Here is a 17,829-nt window from a genome sequence, read left to right on the forward strand (position 1 = left end):
GGATACGAAACAGAGCTATCTTTACTATACAGTCAATTCAGATTATCTCTCGAATTATCTCAAAGTAGTCAAGATCGGTGGGATCCTTGCGCTATTTAAGGAACTTCAGACCTTGGGTGATAAGAATTGACAGAAGTTAGCTTTCTCGCGTAATGAATGAAGCTCGGAAAGCCGATAAGGTCTCAGCAACTTTTGAAAAGTTTCTACGAAACTTGTCGAAAGTTGGGGGCAAATGATATGGGTCGGAAATAATATTTGATTATTATTGGATATTAAAAGCCCAAGAATACTAAAGTCCAGTTAAATAGGGCCTGAGATATTAATTTCGTAATTAATTAATAAAGGCCCAGTTAGAGGTCCAGTTACAAGTCTAAATTCTACAATACGTCTGATTCTGGAGTTCGAATAAATATCAACAACGGAAGGATAAGAGTTCTATCTTATCTCTTGCCTCGAGGCATACTTCGATAAGAAGTCTGATACACGGAATCATACTTCCATCCGACTTCTGACTCCGAAGTGCCTATATAAAGGGCTCTACCCCTCATAACTAGAACTACGTTTTGGACTTGATTCTTCTCCACGCAGAAGATACGTAGGCATCTCGCATCGAGACCAGTCCAAAGCACGAATCGCTCACCCCCGTTTTTAGATCTATAACAATATATATGAAAAGTGTTTACAATATTTGAGAGATTACAAGTTGAAAGAGAAAGCTATTCTAGATGTGAAAGATGATAAAGGAGGCTACTAACAACTAGGTAAAAACTAGGGTAAACTAAGTTAGACTAAGTTGGACTAAGTTGGAGCCTAATGAGAGAAGAGGTTGTTTATATAGGCCAAGATTAGGGTTTTAGGGGTAGAAGGGTCTTTGTGTCTTGATTTTCTTTTCCTTCTTTCTTCTTCTTCTTTTTCTTTTCTTTTTCTTCCTCTTTTTTCCCTTCTTCAACCTTTTTGTTCCTTTTTCTCTTGAATTCTTGATTTCTCTAAAAATTCCTGAAAACAAAACAATTAACTAATAAAAATAGGAAAACAAACAATAAATAGGTATCTAAATGATGCAAAAATATCGACTTATCAAACTTCTCCATACCTAAATTTTGCTCGTCCTCGAGTAAAAATCAAAAGAAAAGAAAATAAACTAAGAAAACTTAATGCAAGTCCTAGGCTCCTTTTCGTAGGCGTGACGGCTGATTTTAGGTTCACCAACCCGTTAAACTCGTAGACGATCTCTACAAGAGGAGTGTTGTCTCCTAAGGGTTTACAGAAGATATACCCATAAAATCTGTGAGACATTCTCGCAAGCGTCCTACTCGACTCGACTCTACTTTCGTTGGTGTTAAGAAAAAGTGTTTTCTTAAGGAAAATACGACTCAAAGACTCTTCTACTAATAATCAAGGTACAATTGCCTCTAATCTACTTGAATCGACACAAAAATTTACTAGAAATCCAAGGTGTGTAATGAATTTAAGGCCTTTGATAGATCCTAATCGTCTAAGAACATTTTCACTTTTTCAACCAATTTTGAACTGACCCAATCCCTATCGAAACAAATATCTAGCCAAACTTCACAAACTTTTATTTTTCCTTCTTCTTTTTTTTTTTTATCTTTTTTTTGCATTGACTTTATTTTGTCCGTTTTCTTAGGCAAACAATGTTACCCATGTAGCGAGCTTTAGGTCAGTGACTCCCAAACTAAACGGTCTTAGGGCACTAGGTTTTAAAATCCCCCTACAGACTTAATTGCTCGAGTAACAAAGGCCACAAAACGAGACTAGCCAATCTACTTTTGCCCATTTATCTAAAGATTTTATCTATAAAGAACAATGGGTATTGAAGTAGTTTATTTCTATTTTTTTCATTTCTTTTCTACTTTTTTCTATTCGCAAAGGTTCGATTCGACATTGTTTCAACATGTGGGTTCTCTCTCAGGTATCGAATAACATCACTAAACAATCTCTCCATCAAAGATCTTGTGCAAATGTGTGTGCCATCTTGGAATTTAAAGTACAAATCGGTCGATACAAGTTTCAAAAAGACAACCTTACTCAACTACGTTCAAATTATCTAAAAGACACTACATATATATACCTTTGTGAAAACATGCTAACACCAACTACTCCTAAAGTTCAAGTGAGGGAAAAACAACTTAGCTAAAACATCTCTATTTTTGGATTTTTTTCTAATTTTTTTCATTTTTTAGGGTTTTCATTTTTTAGAATTACACTAAAGCCCTTCTTTCTTCTTCTTCCTTTTCTTTTCTTTTTATTCCTCGTTTTTCCCTTCTTCAACCTTTTTGTTCCTTTTTCTCTTGAATTCTTGATTTCTCTAAAAATTCATGAAAACAAAACAATTAACTAATAAAAATACGAAAACAAGCAATAAATAGGTATCTAAATGATGCAAAAATATCGACTTATCAGAGGACAACATAAAACGGCGTCGAGAAACTAGATGCGGTTGCAAAGCTTCAATGGAAATTATCCTAAATAAGTTAGGAACATGGGAAATGAAAAAATTTAATAATATCCATTTTCATGACCTGCTCAGGAGTCCAAATAAAAAAAGAAAATTACGATCGCACAACAAGTCTCATAAAGATGCAACTTGTCAGAAATTAATTGATAAATTTAGCAGTTGTGGAGTTGGGCTAGCTAAAATATCACGCATTATAAATAGTGCAAGTGGTAGTGCTACAGATGTGGTGACACCCCGACAATGTTCTGAATATCTAAGAATCAAGAAAAAGAATAACATTGGCAAGGAGTGTATGGCTGTTGTACAGAGTTTTTTAGAAAGAAAGGCAAGAGATTCTGAATTTTACTATGTCATTCAACTTGACGAAGAACGCGGCTGCAGAAGTATTTTCTGGTGTGATGCTAGAGCGAGAAAATCTTATAAAAAGTTTTCTGATGTAATAGTATTTGATGTTACGTACAAGACAAACAACTTTTCGATGCCTTTTGCACCTTTCACGGGTGTGAACCACCATAGACAGTCTATCTTATTTAGTTGTGCTTTAGTTTCTGATGAGCGAGAGGAAACATTTGTTTGGTTATTTAGACAGTGGCTGAATTGTATGTGGAATGAATCTCCCAGGGCAATTATAACTGACCAAGACCTTGCAATTGATAATGCTATTAAAAAAGTTTTTCCACATACGCATCATCGATATTGTCAATGGCATCTTGGACTTCATGAGTACTGCGAGCACCTACGTTCATTGCAATGTGATCACCCAACATTCAATGAAGATTACAATATGTGGGCTAAATAATGTAGAGCTATTGAGGAATCTGAAGAATGTTGGAGAGTATTGTGTGAGAAATACAAGCCACATTACAACCACCCCTGATTTGACAGATATGCATAGCTTGGAGGCTCATGCTGGAAAAGTTTATTCTCGAAATATATTCAAATTATTTCAAAATGAGTTTATGCAGATTTTGCATTGCCAGCATATGAAAAGAGTAGTTGCAGGTGCCGAGATGGTGTATGCCGTAACTTTCAAGGATCATAATAGGCCACAGACTGTTAAGGTAAATATTTCCACTCAGCTCTGCAAGTGTTCTTGTGCTAAATTTGAAACATCGGGTATTCTGTGCAGACACATACTCTATATCATGAAGCAAAAATTAAGATCAAAGATCATACCTGCTGAATATATTTTGTCAAGATGGACTTTAAATGTGAGGCATACAACTAGTTCAACTATCGGTGGGAACAATGAGGGTGCACCTAGTTTGAATTTAGATTGTAACACCACAGAGGTAACATCTCTTGAAGCTTGGACATTGCGAGGTGATTTTAACAAACACTATGAGAAGATAATTACTCGTAGAGACCTCTATGAAGCAATGGAAGAGGAAATAAAGACGTGGTGGAAAAAAGTTGAAGAGATTGAAAATAAGCAAGTGCCACCATCGGTGTCTGCAAATGTAGATGATTTTTCAGAGGCAAATATAGCTGATAAAAGCTCTCAAGGGATAATGTTAAATTTCACCATCAGCGATCCTAGCAAATGCAAGACGAAAGGTAGACCGCGGAATGCATCACGAATCCCTACTGGAATGCAACAATCTCAAGATTTGAAGCAGAAAAGACTTTGTGGAAATTGTGGTCAGAAGGGGCACTACAAGAGTACATGTAAAAGTAGTAGTAAACCGTGATTTATATAAAGTACTATGTTTCCCTGTTTAATTGCAGAAGTTCTTCTCAACTTTGATTTGGTTTCAGATTTTTATTAAAATTAAGTTAAATAGATTTCCCCAACTTGAATGCTGGTAAGTGGTAGCAGTGCTTATAGTCCGAGCAACTTTGTTATTGCAGGATTCTTGAATGCTACTACTAGGTCAGTAAGAAATTTTTCTTATTTTCTTCCAATGATATTGTTTCACTGAAATCAAACAGTTAGTGTTCTTTGAATAAAAGGTATGCACCCTCCAACAGATATTCCATCACATACTGTCTTCAGTGAGAGAAAATGAACAATGATCAATGCATGTCATCTGATTCTGCCACTACACCATAGATTGGATATCGCAACGAGATTTCAAAAAATTAAGAGTGATTGACACTTTGCGCCTCTTAGGTTTAGGCGCTTTTTCGATTTGGTCTCAAACAATTTTTTTTGGCAGTATGCACCCTAAAGTTTAAAAAGCGCTTCGCTTTGCACCCCTTTGACCATTCTCTGTTTAATTGACCGTTAAAGTTAACAGATGTGGGGTTTACACTTTGCACCCCATATTTTGCACTTTGCAACCTACATCTGTTAAATTATTTCGTGAGTATTTTGCACCCCACTCTTATTGAGATCCCTTTGTCCGCAGCAACTCCACTAACGACAACAGCCCCAACTGCAGCAACAGTTATTCCTGCAGCTGCCACAAGACTTGTTGCACCCACTTCTAATGATCCGAGAGCACCAGCACCACATGCACCTACTCCAGCAGCTGTGGCTGAACCGGTTGCTAAGACAACTGCAGCAAATTCCGCACCCTCTAATACCCAGAAAACAATTGAAGAGTAAACTAAAATTCCCAGATACCTCTCTCTCTAGTCTATGGTTTTAACTTCATCAGTCACTTTTACAGGTGCTGACAAGATATTGGCATCTGATAGAATCTTAATTGCCTCACCAACAGATTGGTCTGCTTGAATTTCAATCACTAAAAAAAAGAATGTAAACTCACAAAATCAAATAATTCCGATATCTATGCGCAGAGGCAGACCAAGTTTTGTAGTTTAAGGCCAACTCCAACCATAGATCTAAATTTGGATCACCAAATGATCCAAATTTAGGGTGGAATCCAAATCTCATTCCAACCATGTGATTCAAATATTGATCCAAATTCATTCATCTTTAAAATATTCATATACTTTGATTTTAAATATTTTAAAAAATGATTAACTAATTTCATCATTAATTATAATAATACAATCAACGACCAGACAAAGATAAAATATTACAAAATAATTCTAAAAAGATAAAATAGTACATAAAATTAATTGAAAACATTAAATTATTACATTAAAATACTAATTCTCGAAATTTTTAAATTCTTCCCGCAAGGGTCGCGCTCAAGAGAGAACCACCTCTTAAAATAGAACCATAGAACCACTAGGGTTCTGCTGCAGAACCCTAAATTTTAAATAGATTTTTAGTATCTAAATCTAAATACATGTTTTTTTCATGTTTTTTCATCGTTGTGTGTGTTCAAAAATAATTTAAAAATATAATTCATAGATATTGACATTTTTTTTGTGAAGTTCTGCTGCAGAACCCCAATTAATACTTAAGTTCTGCTGCAGAACCCTTACCTAATAAGGTAAGGGTTCTATGGTTCTCTCTCTAATGGTTCTCTCTGGAACATGACCCCTTCCCGCAAATGCTCAATTAGTGCATTTTGAAGTTTAAGATGGACATCATTATCTTTGATCTTTCAGTAGCGATTGATAAATTGTTGAAATTTTACGTATTTCGAAATTTTATGTATTTTGAAATTTTAATTTATAATTAATCACCATTTTAATTATATTCAGATCTTAATTAATCTATCTTTAATAACATTAATAAAATTTTCAAATAATAAAAGTAATAATATTTTAATGTTAAAAAGATTTGAATCAGTGAATAGGAATGATTTAAATTTGGACCGCTACTATTAACTGATCCAAATTTGGATCACGTTTTAGTCCACGGTTGGAGTGGTTCGGGACAAAACAACCTCAAATTTGAATTTTTGGAGATGCCCAAGTGGACCCAAATAAATTTCACAATACAATCTCTAACAATTACATATCTAGCTTACAGTTCCAAAAAAGTCAAATATAAGGTTGGTCGCATCGGAATTCTATACATTCTGCTAAATTTATATCTTCCCTAATATTTTATAACTTCAGCAAAGTTGCATATAGGTCCTTCAATTGTCACCCTTTTCCTATTAGCCGATACAAAATACTCATGAAAAAAATTAACAGATGTGGGGTGCAAAGTGCAAAGTGTGGGGTGCAAAGTGTAAACCCGACATCTGTTAACTTTAACGGTCAATTAAACGGAGAGTGGTCAAATGGGTGCAAAGTGAAGCGCTTTCTAAACTTTAGAGTGCATACTGCCAAAAAAAATTGTTTGAGACCAAATCGAAAAAGCGCCTAAACATAAAGGGTGCGAAGTGTCAATCACTCAAAAATTAATCGAAAAACGTGCTATTCAGAGACGAGTTCATATAAATTGCAATGATTTCTAAAAGCATTGCAATTGAAGTAAAAGAAATTGAATAATGCAATGGTTTAGATAAACGTTGCAGTAGATTAGATTTTTGGGCCCAAAATTTAGGCGGGCTACTGAAATTTTGGAGCGGGCTTTCTAAAAAACGTTTCGCGGCTATATGTAATAAAACATACAAACAAAATAAAACAAGTCAAAGTAATAAAAATAGAAAGCTGAGTCGAGGAAAGAAAGAGAGAGCTCAGTGGAGAAAGCTGGGAGCTCGATCGAGGAGATTTGCGAAGAAGGAGAAGATTAAAGCTGGGAGGAGGTTAAAGCAAACAAAATCTACAGAGAATCAACATCCGAGGACGAAAAGCTCAGAGGGTACGCCCCAAATCTCTCTCCTTTAAACATATGATTTGTTAATTAGGGTTCATCTGGGTTTATTTTCGGGATTCGTTTTTGTTTATATATGATGTGTGCTAATTAAGATTTATTTGGGTCTCTTTTACATTTTACATGCAGTGTTAATTAGGGTTTATCTAGGTTAATTAAGTTTTGTGTTTTTGTTTTTTAATTAGGGTTTATCTGGGTTAATTATGTTCGTTTGGTTTAATTATGTAAGCTTCTGTTTTTTGATTGTTTGAGTTTTGTGTGTTTGATTTTAGATTATTAAAATGTATGACTGAAAATTGTATTTAAATGCCCTGTTTTCAGCTTGTGGTTTTCAAGAGTATGCCCTGTTTAAAATTAATGTATTTATATGATTTCCTTGTTTGTTATATTTCATTGTGTGTAGTATTGTCGAGATGATTTGGGTTCTGCGTCCTAGGTGTACTGATGAGTATCGTAAGGGGGTACAAGATTTTGTTTCAAATGGGTTTGCTAATTTTGGGGTTGGTGCTGAATTGAAGTGCCCGTGTCTAAATTGTGCTAATCGTTTTTGGCACTCGATAGATAATGTATATGATCATCTAGTACTTAAGGGCCCGTATCCAGAATTTGTCAATTGGATATATGAAATTTCAAAACCAAAGTACCGAAAAGTTAGTGATGATTGTGGTATGGGGTTTGGCTTAGGCGAGGACTTTGATGAGATGATCCGTAATAATGCCAAAACTGGAATGAATAGTGATGCCAAGAAATTTTATCATCTAATGGCGGAGGGAAAACAGCCTTTATATCCGGGGTCTATAAAATTTACTCGTTTAAGTTTTATAATCAAACTATACGGATTGAAGCGCACACATGGATTTAGCGAGTCTGCCTTTAGTGGTATTCTGGAATTAATAAAGGAGGCCTTCCCTGATGTAAATTTGCCTCCATCTTTTAACGAAGCTAAAAATATGATTAGGGAGTTGGGTCTTGATTACCAAAAGATACATGTATGTCCAATGACTGCATGCTATATTGGGCTGAAAATGAGAATGAAACTAACTGCAAAGTTTGCGGGGTTTCAAGATGGAAAACACCACAAACTGGTGGACCTAATTCCATTGAGAAAATCAAAGAAAGTACTCATAAAATCCTTGCAAAGGTAATGAGATACTTTCCCTTGAAACCAAGGATGCAACGCTTGTTTATATGCAAGGAATATTCAGAACTCATGGCATGGCATTCAGTGAAACGAACCAAAGACGGGAAACTTAGACATCCTGCCGATGCTGAGGGATGGCAGTCCATGGATGATAGATTTCCAAATTTTGCTGTAGAACCTCGAAATGTTAAGTTAGGTTTAGCTTCGGATGGATTTAATCCATATCGTACAATGGGTCTATCGCACAGCACTTGGCCAATTGTTCTGGTCAATTATAATCTGCCCCCATGGCTCATTATGAAACCAGAAAATTTGATTTTGTCAACGATAATTCCTGGACCTGCATCCCCTGGTGACGAGATAGATGTGTATATGCAGCCCCTGATTCCTGAGTTAAAAAAGTTGTGGGATGTAGGTACAGAAACCTATGATGCTTACCATGACAAAACATTCACGTTACGCGCGGGGCTCTTGTGGACGATTAGTGATTTTCCGGGGTACGCTGTTTTATCGGGTTGGAGCACAAAGGGTAAACTTGCTTGCCCTGTATGTCACTACTGCACGTCTTCATCCTACTTGAAGCATAGCCGTAAAGTGGTTTACATGAACCATAGGAAATTCCTCCCACCTGACCACAAACTTAGGTCTGATAAGAGGAGATTCAATGGTCAAGTGGAAACCAATCTTTGTCCACCACCATTAACTGGAAAGGACATTGAAGAACTGTTACATAACTATAAAAACAATTTTGGAAAGTTAAGGAAAAAGAAAAAGGCTACTGATTGTCCCTGGAAAAAGAAATCCATTTTCTTTGAATTACCATACTGGAGTGGTAATTTACTTAGACACAATATCGATGTCATGCACATTGAAAAAAACATTTGTGATAAAATAATAGGGACTTTGTTAAATATAGGTGGAAAGACGAAAGATCATCTAAACGCTCACCTAGATTTGCAAGAAATGGGCATTCGTAACAGCCTTCATCCCGTAAAATCAGATGATAACAAGCACTATGTAATCAATCCAGCTAGTTTCGATATGACTAAGAAAGAGAAGGAGAACTTCTGCTCAGTCTTGATGAATGCCAAACTACCATATGGATGTGCTTCTAATATCAGCCGTTGTGTGCACTTCGAAGAGAGAAAAATATTTGGATACAAAAGCCATGATGCACATTTTATTCTCCAGTATTTGCTACAATTTTCTGTTATAAAGACCTTAAAACCAGAGGTCGCAATACCATTGATAAGGCTGGGTGCATTCTTCAGGGGCATATGTGGGAAAGTAGTCGAGTTGGAGGATGTGCAGAAGTTGCAAGATGAAATTATCGAAATACTATGCCAACTTGAAACTATCTTCCCACCAGCATTCTTTGATATCATGGTTCACCTGCCGCTGCACTTGTGTAAAGAAATTCAAATTGGGGGGCCAGTGCACCTAAGGTGGATGTTCAGAATTGAACGATATTTAGCTAGATTAAAAGGTTATGTTCGAAACAGAAGCAAACCGGAAGGTTGCATGGCTGAAGGGTATTTGGTTGAAGAATGTCTAACATTTTGTTCCAGATTCTTAAGTGATGAATTGGAAAAAAAGACAGAAGAACAGCAGAATACAAATGTTGGATACCCTATCGGTTCAAGGAGAAACAATGATGGAAGATCAGTTGACTTGTTGGATAAAGTGTGGAATAATGCGCATCGATACGTTCTCTTTAACTGTGGAAACTTGGAAATTGAGAAGCTAATCGAGTATGTCTTTCTTCTTCTAGTATTTGACTGCATCTAGAGTTAGTTTTACTAATATTATGCCTAGAAATTTTTAATTTGTTTTATCTATTGAATTCCAGGGAGCATCATAGGTTGTATGATAATAATGAAAATCCAAACAAGTACAAGAGAGAAAGAACACATCATGAAGATTTCCACAATTGGTTGAGACAGGAAGTTGAAAAAAAATTACAATGTTCTGCAGAATTGTTTAGTTTGGCCAAGGGACCTCTAAGATCAGCGAAAAAGTATAGTGGTTATGCAATAAATGGATTTAGATTTCATACCAAGCAAAGAGATGCTAGGTGTACGACACAAAACAGCGGTGTCTTCCTGTCAGCCCTTACTAGTAGTTATGCAAGTTCAAAAGATCGAAACCCGATAGTTTCTGAAGTTAATTACTTTGGAGCGATTGATGAAATTATTGAGGTCGATTATTGGGGAATTTTAAGTGTAGTTTTGTTTAAGTGTTCTTGGTATAAAAAAGATAAGGATTGTTGTGGGCTGACAAGAATTAATATGAAGAAAATATTGCAGAAAAATGATCCATTTGTTCTAGCCTCACAAGTACAACAAATATTCTACATTCAGGATTGTACCGAGACAAATTTGTATTTTGTTGTTAAGAAATCGCCAAAGGATCAGAATGATGCGGAGCAGGGAGATGGTGCACTTGAAGAAGTCAGTGGACCAACAATGCATGATGTTGATGTACGCTTTCAAATAGAAAATGATGATGGTAACTGGTTAAGAGATGATCTTCCAAGGCAACAAATTCTTGTGCCAGTTGAAGGAGAAGAAGAAAATGATGAGGACCCTGCAAATCCCATATTCTAGAATTCTCTTGATATTATGTATTTGATTTTGTTAAAATGCATTGTTTGGATTTGACAATTATGTATTCCAGAATGCATGCTTGTTTTGTTATAATTTAATGAATTCTCTTGATAATTATGTTTTTGATTTTATCTCATTAGTGTTAATTATATTTTCACATAATTGTAATTACATGTTTAGATATTTATTGTCTTTACATGATACTTGTGTTCGCTAAAATCATTATCTCATTATTTATTTTGTTTCCAATATATTTCAGGATGGAAGAAAAATATTTTTTTTCTGAGGTTCTCCCACAAGGGGCAATTCCTAAAAACCAAGTATCATGGTGGTAGTTGTCTTAAAGTTCCTACTGCTATGGACCCTGAGAAATTCTCATACTCTGTTCTAATGGAGTATGTGAAGGATGATGTGGGATACACTGAAATAGGTGGAGTTTATGTAAAGAAAGCTGGAGGGGGCTGGAAATTACTGGATAGTGACAAGTTAGTTTGTGAGCTTGTTAACGCCTTACCACAAGGATCTGTGCTAGACCTTTATATCGATACGGTTGTTGACAAAGCCATAGAACCCGCTGAGCAGTTGCAACCACATGTAATTGTCAGACCAAGGACTAGTTTTTTCGAAGGTAAACCTTAACTAATTTTAGGTATGTGTATAAGATCATTAATTATATTAGTTACTGACTTTGTTGTGTTCTTGATATCATTGTACCTAGCTGCTGATTTCCAAGTGAAGCGCAAGTATGTGACTCTACAAAACCTTCAGCAAGAGCAAGAGCAAGAGCAAAAACAAAAGCAAAAATCAAAAAATATTGATAACCAGTTGCAAGCAGAGCATTCTGCTACTAATGATCCGAAACAATCCAAGGAGCGTGACTGGATTGCAAGTCAAGGGGTAGCTCATATATATCTGCATATATAGATAACTTAATTTATTAAAAAAATCTTTTACTATACCTTTATCAAATTTGGCTGACTTTATTTTAATTTATGATTATGTAGGTTGATGCTAAAGCCTATGAAGATCAGAGAAGGAAGAGAATTGAAGAAAATGAGCAGCGTGTTAAAGAGCTCGGTTTGAAGTTTTTAGCGTCTGGACTTGTAACTACAAAATCCAAAAAAAAGAAACGAGTTGTGGAATTGTCTGATCTAGAATTGTCTTTTGATAGGGAGTATGTTCCGGGAAACGATAGCCTAAGTGAAGGTGAAGATGAGGAAGTTGTCTTGAAGGTACAAATTTTGTACTATTCTTACAAAAATTATTTATCTAGTCGAGTACATATAGCACAGTTTAATAACTCAAATTAATTTGTTTAAAGCCCAAGAAAACTGTAAAGCCAGTTGTGCAAAGGAGACCAATGACTCGGTCTAAAACAACAAGTGAAGGTGTGCGAGTAGAGGTATAAATTATATTATTGTAAAACTGTTGTGTTATTTTTTTAGTTTAAGTTACTATATTATAAAAACAGTGCATTTCATATTCTAATTTTGCTCCATTTTTCAGGAACCTGATCATGCAGATACTTTATCTTCTCCAGCACCACCAATTGAAAAATGGAGCAAGGTATGTATATCAATATAATGTGAAGAAATCAATTTCTTTTTCGTGCACTTTATAGCATTTTAAACAAATTATACATTTCATGAATGTTAATGCTTCTTTCAATTATGTTCTGATTTTGTCATTCTTTTCATGAGGTTGCTAATGGAGAACTTGTACCGCCTCCCCCGCCATTGCCAACTAATCTCCAGCATTTAAAGCATATAAAAAAGATTTCTGTGAACGAAGGAGTTGGTTGCATGGCGGCGTATAATAAACTGCAAGAATCCATAAAGAGAAGGGAAGAAGAAGAAAAAGAAAGGGAAATTGAGTTGATGAATAATGCTAAGGCTTGTGAGAACCAAGAGGGCACCAATGTGGTTCAAGAAGGTATTTATTAAACTTGTACATTTTATAACTATGAAAATATTGCGCCGATAACAAATATATTTTCAATTTTATAGATGAGCCTAAAATTAAAAGGAGGAGAGGACCTACGAAAATGAGTTCGGTTTTCACCCGGAGACTGGATGAAAGACCAGAGCTTTACCTCAATCATGAGCTGCAGCCGGTGTCCGATGATAGCAAAATAAGAGCTGAATTTAGCAGTTTTCTGGGGAAATTGTCACGGGAGTGTGTGCCACTTGATTATGTTAACTGGAAACAAATTCCTGCTGAGGAAAAAAATAGATGGTGGGAGTTTATCAAGGTAAAAATGACACACCTATTACTTGTACAGTTGTTTACTTTTAGTACATTTAAATTAGGATACTTCAAATATTCTACAACTAACTCTATACAATTTTTTTATTTTATTTAGCAAAAGTACATCATTCCCGAGGAAGGTAAAGATTGGATTATGAAGACTATTGATGAGTCTTGGAGGGTGTACAAAAGTCGATTCAAGGCACAGTATTATACCAAATATGATACTGATGAGGATCGGCTAAAAAATAGGCCTCAACATATTTCACTAGAACAATTCAAGTCATTGATAGCATATTGGGGTGATGAGTTTGTGAAGGAGAAGGCAAGAAAAAATGTAGTAAATCAGCAAAAAGTTAAAGACAAACACAAGGCTGGCCGTAAAAGTTTTGCTCAGATTGGCAACGAAATTGTGCGTGCACCACATATATATAGTACATAGAAGTTCAGTTAAGTTCTATTATTCAAACATATGTTGATTTTACTAACGTCGTTTTTTTTCTTGATGTATTCTTTATTTTATGCTAGAAAAAGAAGAAGAACCTGCCTAAATCACCATCAAAGGGGAAAATTTACCCTAAAACTCGCAAGTTTCCGAAGGTAAAAAGTTCTAGTTTTATATTAGTATTATCACATAATGTGTTATCTGTCATTTCTTAACTATTGCTATTTTCATTGTTTTAGAAAAAAGCTGGTGACAATTTAGAGGAAGAAGTCAGTGATCATGATTCGGTGGAACTAGACTTTGATAATCATGCGCCTAATTGGCTTCTTGGCAGAGGTGGAAGGACAAGGAAAACAATGCTAGATAAGATGCAGAAAAGAGAAAAGAACAGATCTGAAGAATTGATAAAGCTAAGAGAAGAACTTTCTCGTGAAATGGAGGAGAAGATGAACAGAAAGCTGAAAAATATTTTGGAAAAGATTGTTCAAATGACTTCTTTACAAATTGACATTGACGAACTATTGGCTGATGACAACACTGATCATGGGGCTGAAGCGGAGTTGGATGGAAATGAAGCCGAGGGAGCTACATGATAGCTTCAGATCTTATGCAGTATTTTTGTTTCAGATTTCTGGATGAATTTGTGAACTAATTAAGTAGACTTTCTCTGTACTTATTAAGTGATTGTTATTTTGCTTTGCACCAAAACTTTAGAACTTTAGTGGTTGTCAGCATGTTGATGGGATAGTCCATTTTGAGTTGGTGGTTATGTGCCAATGGTTGATGGCTTGGTTGGTTTTTGTTTTGTATACCAAGTTATTTGGTGGATTGTAATGGAAACAAACATTTCATGCCAATTTGTTTACTGAAATCCATTGCTATATCCTATAAAACTGTTGCTATGGTGAGTGATATGTTTTAGTAAAAACATTGCTATATCTTATAAATTGTTGCCATTAGTTCTTTTTTGGTAATTAAAACATTGCTGTAACCTGAAATATGTTGCCATTTGTTCTCCCTTTAATTCTATAAGCATTGTTGTTGCACCTATTTTGTTGCCAAATATGGTTTAATTCATTGCTATAACTGACATATTACAATGGTTGACAATAGGCTATTGCAAGGGTTAAATTATGTTGCAATAGGCTATTGCAAGGGTTAAAATATGTTGCTGTAGACTCAAAACCATTGCCATATGACACTTTTTGCAACTACTTTAGTCGTTGCTATATGTTACTATATTTGTTGCAATATCGCCCTATCGTAACGGGAGCAAAGTTAACGGTCATTTTTTACTAAAACATTGCAATAGACTCCACTGCAATGGTTTTACACCATTTAGCAACATTTTCAAGGGGTTGCCATATGCCATCTATGGTGTAGTGTGCCTTGCTGATTTGAAATTTGCAAGAAGCTGTGAAGTTATGCAACCGATTCTTAAGTAATTACATGGAGGCCACATACTCCAGCAACATTAAGATATTTTTTTTTAATCTAAAACATTCTGTGATTTATTTCAGTTGTACAACTCTCTACCATCGCTTGACTAGGACAGAAACAAAAAATGAAATAAATTTATAGGAACATTCTAATGATAAAGAACATAGTAACATATTAGATTGCTCCTCCTGTCTGTGAATAAGGATTATACTTGGGTATGCTTCTTTTCTTGAGGTGTGCTCTCGACTTCAAGCAATCTGTCTCTTATAATATTATAGGTAACTGGGTCACCAACATATAGCAAGTCCAATGGTGAGTATGTGTGGCTGTTAATATATCAAGGCATCAAGCTTTATGAATGCACGAAATGAAACCCCATGCACAAGCCTGACAAAACCCAGGAAACTGAGCTTTCCATCAGAGTGTCTTATCCAATCTTAGAGAACTACATGAAGTGGAACCGATGGGCTAAGTCCGAGCTCCTGGGGTAAACAAAACAGTTAGATTTTTCAAGAAATTCATACATGATGACGTCAAGTCTTTACGAAGGAAGAAGATTATCGGAGGAAGCCAAGCCAAGTAAAACTATGTTATGTTTATGGGTGTATGTTACTTCCGTGTATTAAAACGCGGGCTGGACAGTCGTTTAACCTCACACAAGCGATTATAATAAATGAGGTTAATCTCACTTCCTTTTTTCTCAATATATAATTATAATTTTAAGAAAATAATATTGTTCCCTAACTCTTCTAGATTCAATAAGATATAAATGGCCCACTTATAATACAAAATAAAATAAATATTAAATCATCAATCAAATCAATGTTAAGAGTGTTTCTATATTAAATAGAGATCACGTTACTGGATCAGAAATAATATCCTCATTATTTATTTCAAAAATTCAAAATCTTTACAATATGTATACGTTATAATCTCGATTTCCGAATTCGCCCTGATATTGATCAGGTATGAGTTTACCCCCTACTCCCGTTCAAATGGAATTAAAATTCTTCGTAAGAATCTTCAAATTTTTTTAAATATATTAGAATTAATCAGTATGCAATATAATACATTTTAAAATTAGTTAATTAATTAATCTAATATGAATTAACATTTAATTATCATATGACTAAAAAATAAATATAAAATCATCTGATTTCATTAATGTTTCCTCTTAAATAAAGTATCGTGCCCCCAATATTAGTTCTTGTTATTCTGTTACAGTTATCTAATTTTATTAACAATTACGCATAATTTCGTGTGTATTTTTTCATACATATATTATACTAATGAAATACATATTAAATTATATGTTTTTTACAATCAAATCAGATGTTAAGAATTCTTTTTCTTTTATAGCCTCGTTCCCAATTTTAAAAGTTTATATTTTTATGATATGTATTCAGTATTCTCTCGATTTCCAAACATCACAATATAAAATAATAATTTTTTCAATAATATTGATAAAAGTAGATATAAAATTATGTTAATTTTTAGAATATTCAGTCATAATGTTTTTATTATATATATATATATATATATATATATATATATATATATATATATATATATATATATATATATATATATATATATATATATATAGGCACTTGCTCAAATGAGAACTTTCTTAAAATGAGAACCGTGAGAACTTTTTTAATTTATCAATATCTCATTCATTTGAAGGGCCCCGCCAGGGGCACCTTCACAAAAAATGTATATAATTAAGGTCTCCACCTAGCTAGTCGGAAAAAAAAAATTAAAAAAAAAATCACTGATGACGTGGCAGTGGACTTTTTTTTTGAATTTTTTTTTTTGACTAACTAGGGAGAGACTAGTTTTATATACATTTTTTATATTGGGTACCCACTAGTTTGATGTTTAGATTAGTCAAAATATGATAAATTAACGAAGTTCTCACGGTTCTCATTTTAAGAAATTCTCACTGGAGTAACCCTCTATATATATATATATATGATAATTGGGAAGACGGAGAAGAATGAATAAAGTATTGTAGAATTAAGGTCAGAGTGGGTCGAGTAAATGCATCTCTAAATATTAGTCTTTATTATTTTATTATAATTATATAATTTTATTAATAATTATGTATAATTTCTTGTGTATCTACATAATTAGTCTTTGTAGCCATATTTTAAGAAATTTGTACGTAGTTAACTTTCATGAAATTTCGAAAATTGTATTGGTTTAATTAAATTATATATGGTTAATGTTTAAAATTTAATATAATAAAGTTGAAGAAAAAATATTATTGGTCTAAATTTATGAATGGCTTCTAATTGGTTCTAAAATAAATATTAACTGGTTCTAAAATAAATATTTTTTTAATTGGTTAACTGCAGATGCTGGTTAAAATTTAATAGAAAGAATGTTAGAAAATAAATATAATTGTTGTAAAATTAGAAGTGCCTTCTTTTTTCTGATTGGTTAACTGGAGACCCTGGTTAAAGTTTAATAGAAGGAAAGTTGGAGAATGAATATTATTGGTCTAAAATTTAGGAGTGATTTTTGATTGGTCCTAAAATAATTCTTCTCTTTTAATTGGTTAACTGGACTCTGGTTAAAATTTAATAGAAGGAAAGTTGAGGGAGGAATATTATTGGTCTAAAATTTAGGAATAATTTCTGATTGATCCTAAAATAATTCCTCTTTTCTGATTGGTTAACTGAAGACCCTGGTAGACTCACGTATTATAATAAAGGATTTTTCTCTGAAAATCTCTTCTCATACACAAAATCTTGTATTCAAGTACCAGAAACGCGTCAGATTTCTACGCACAGAAGAAGAATAAATTTTCTTTCTTGACAATCATCCTCGAGTACGAAT

General features: G+C 34.2%; 3 protein-coding genes across 3 annotated transcripts; all 3 read left to right on the forward strand.

The window, feature by feature from the left end:
* Positions 1-8,316: 8,316 nt before the first annotated feature.
* On the forward strand, positions 8,317-10,853 carry LOC108204190 (uncharacterized). The gene is made up of 2 exons (XM_017373511.2): positions 8,317-9,998; positions 10,097-10,853. The coding sequence occupies exons 1-2, from the start codon at positions 8,317-8,319 to the stop codon at positions 10,851-10,853; spliced, it is 2,439 nt and encodes an 812-aa protein (XP_017229000.2).
* Positions 10,854-12,190: 1,337 nt separating this feature from the next.
* LOC135147902 (uncharacterized) lies at positions 12,191-12,796 on the forward strand. Its single transcript, XM_064081945.1, has 3 exons — positions 12,191-12,255; positions 12,360-12,419; positions 12,554-12,796. Exons 1-3 carry the CDS (start codon positions 12,214-12,216, stop codon positions 12,794-12,796), a joined length of 345 nt encoding a protein of 114 aa, XP_063938015.1. The 5' UTR covers positions 12,191-12,213.
* Positions 12,797-12,883: 87 nt separating this feature from the next.
* Positions 12,884-14,148, forward strand: LOC108192536 (uncharacterized). Its single transcript, XM_017373512.2, has 4 exons — positions 12,884-13,104; positions 13,216-13,512; positions 13,629-13,700; positions 13,785-14,148. Exons 1-4 carry the CDS (start codon positions 12,898-12,900, stop codon positions 14,136-14,138), a joined length of 930 nt encoding a protein of 309 aa, XP_017229001.2. The 5' UTR covers positions 12,884-12,897; the 3' UTR covers positions 14,139-14,148.
* The last annotated feature ends 3,681 nt before the right edge of the window (positions 14,149-17,829 follow it).

Source organism: Daucus carota, chromosome 7 (genome assembly GCF_001625215.2).
Source record: "Daucus carota subsp. sativus chromosome 7, DH1 v3.0, whole genome shotgun sequence".
Lineage (NCBI taxonomy): Eukaryota > Viridiplantae > Streptophyta > Magnoliopsida > Apiales > Apiaceae > Daucus > Daucus carota.

Excerpts from the sequence above, each read along its gene's own strand:
- LOC108192536 (XM_017373512.2), top strand. The coding sequence starts at position 12,898 with ATGAGTTCGGTTTTCACCCGGAGACTGGATGAAAGACCAGAGCTTTAC. Across the intron at positions 13,105-13,215 it reads GATGGTGGGAGTTTATCAAG|CAAAAGTACATCATTCCCGA; the intron begins GTAAAAATGACA and ends TATTTTATTTAG. Across the intron at positions 13,513-13,628 it reads CTCAGATTGGCAACGAAATT|AAAAAGAAGAAGAACCTGCC; the intron begins GTGCGTGCACCA and ends ATTTTATGCTAG.
- LOC108204190 (XM_017373511.2), top strand. The coding sequence starts at position 8,317 with ATGGCATGGCATTCAGTGAAACGAACCAAAGACGGGAAACTTAGACAT. Across the intron at positions 9,999-10,096 it reads GAAATTGAGAAGCTAATCGA|GGAGCATCATAGGTTGTATG; the intron begins GTATGTCTTTCT and ends ATTGAATTCCAG.
- LOC135147902 (XM_064081945.1), top strand. The coding sequence starts at position 12,214 with ATGACTCGGTCTAAAACAACAAGTGAAGGTGTGCGAGTAGAG. Across the intron at positions 12,256-12,359 it reads GTGAAGGTGTGCGAGTAGAG|GAACCTGATCATGCAGATAC; the intron begins GTATAAATTATA and ends TCCATTTTTCAG. Across the intron at positions 12,420-12,553 it reads CAATTGAAAAATGGAGCAAG|GTTGCTAATGGAGAACTTGT; the intron begins GTATGTATATCA and ends TCTTTTCATGAG.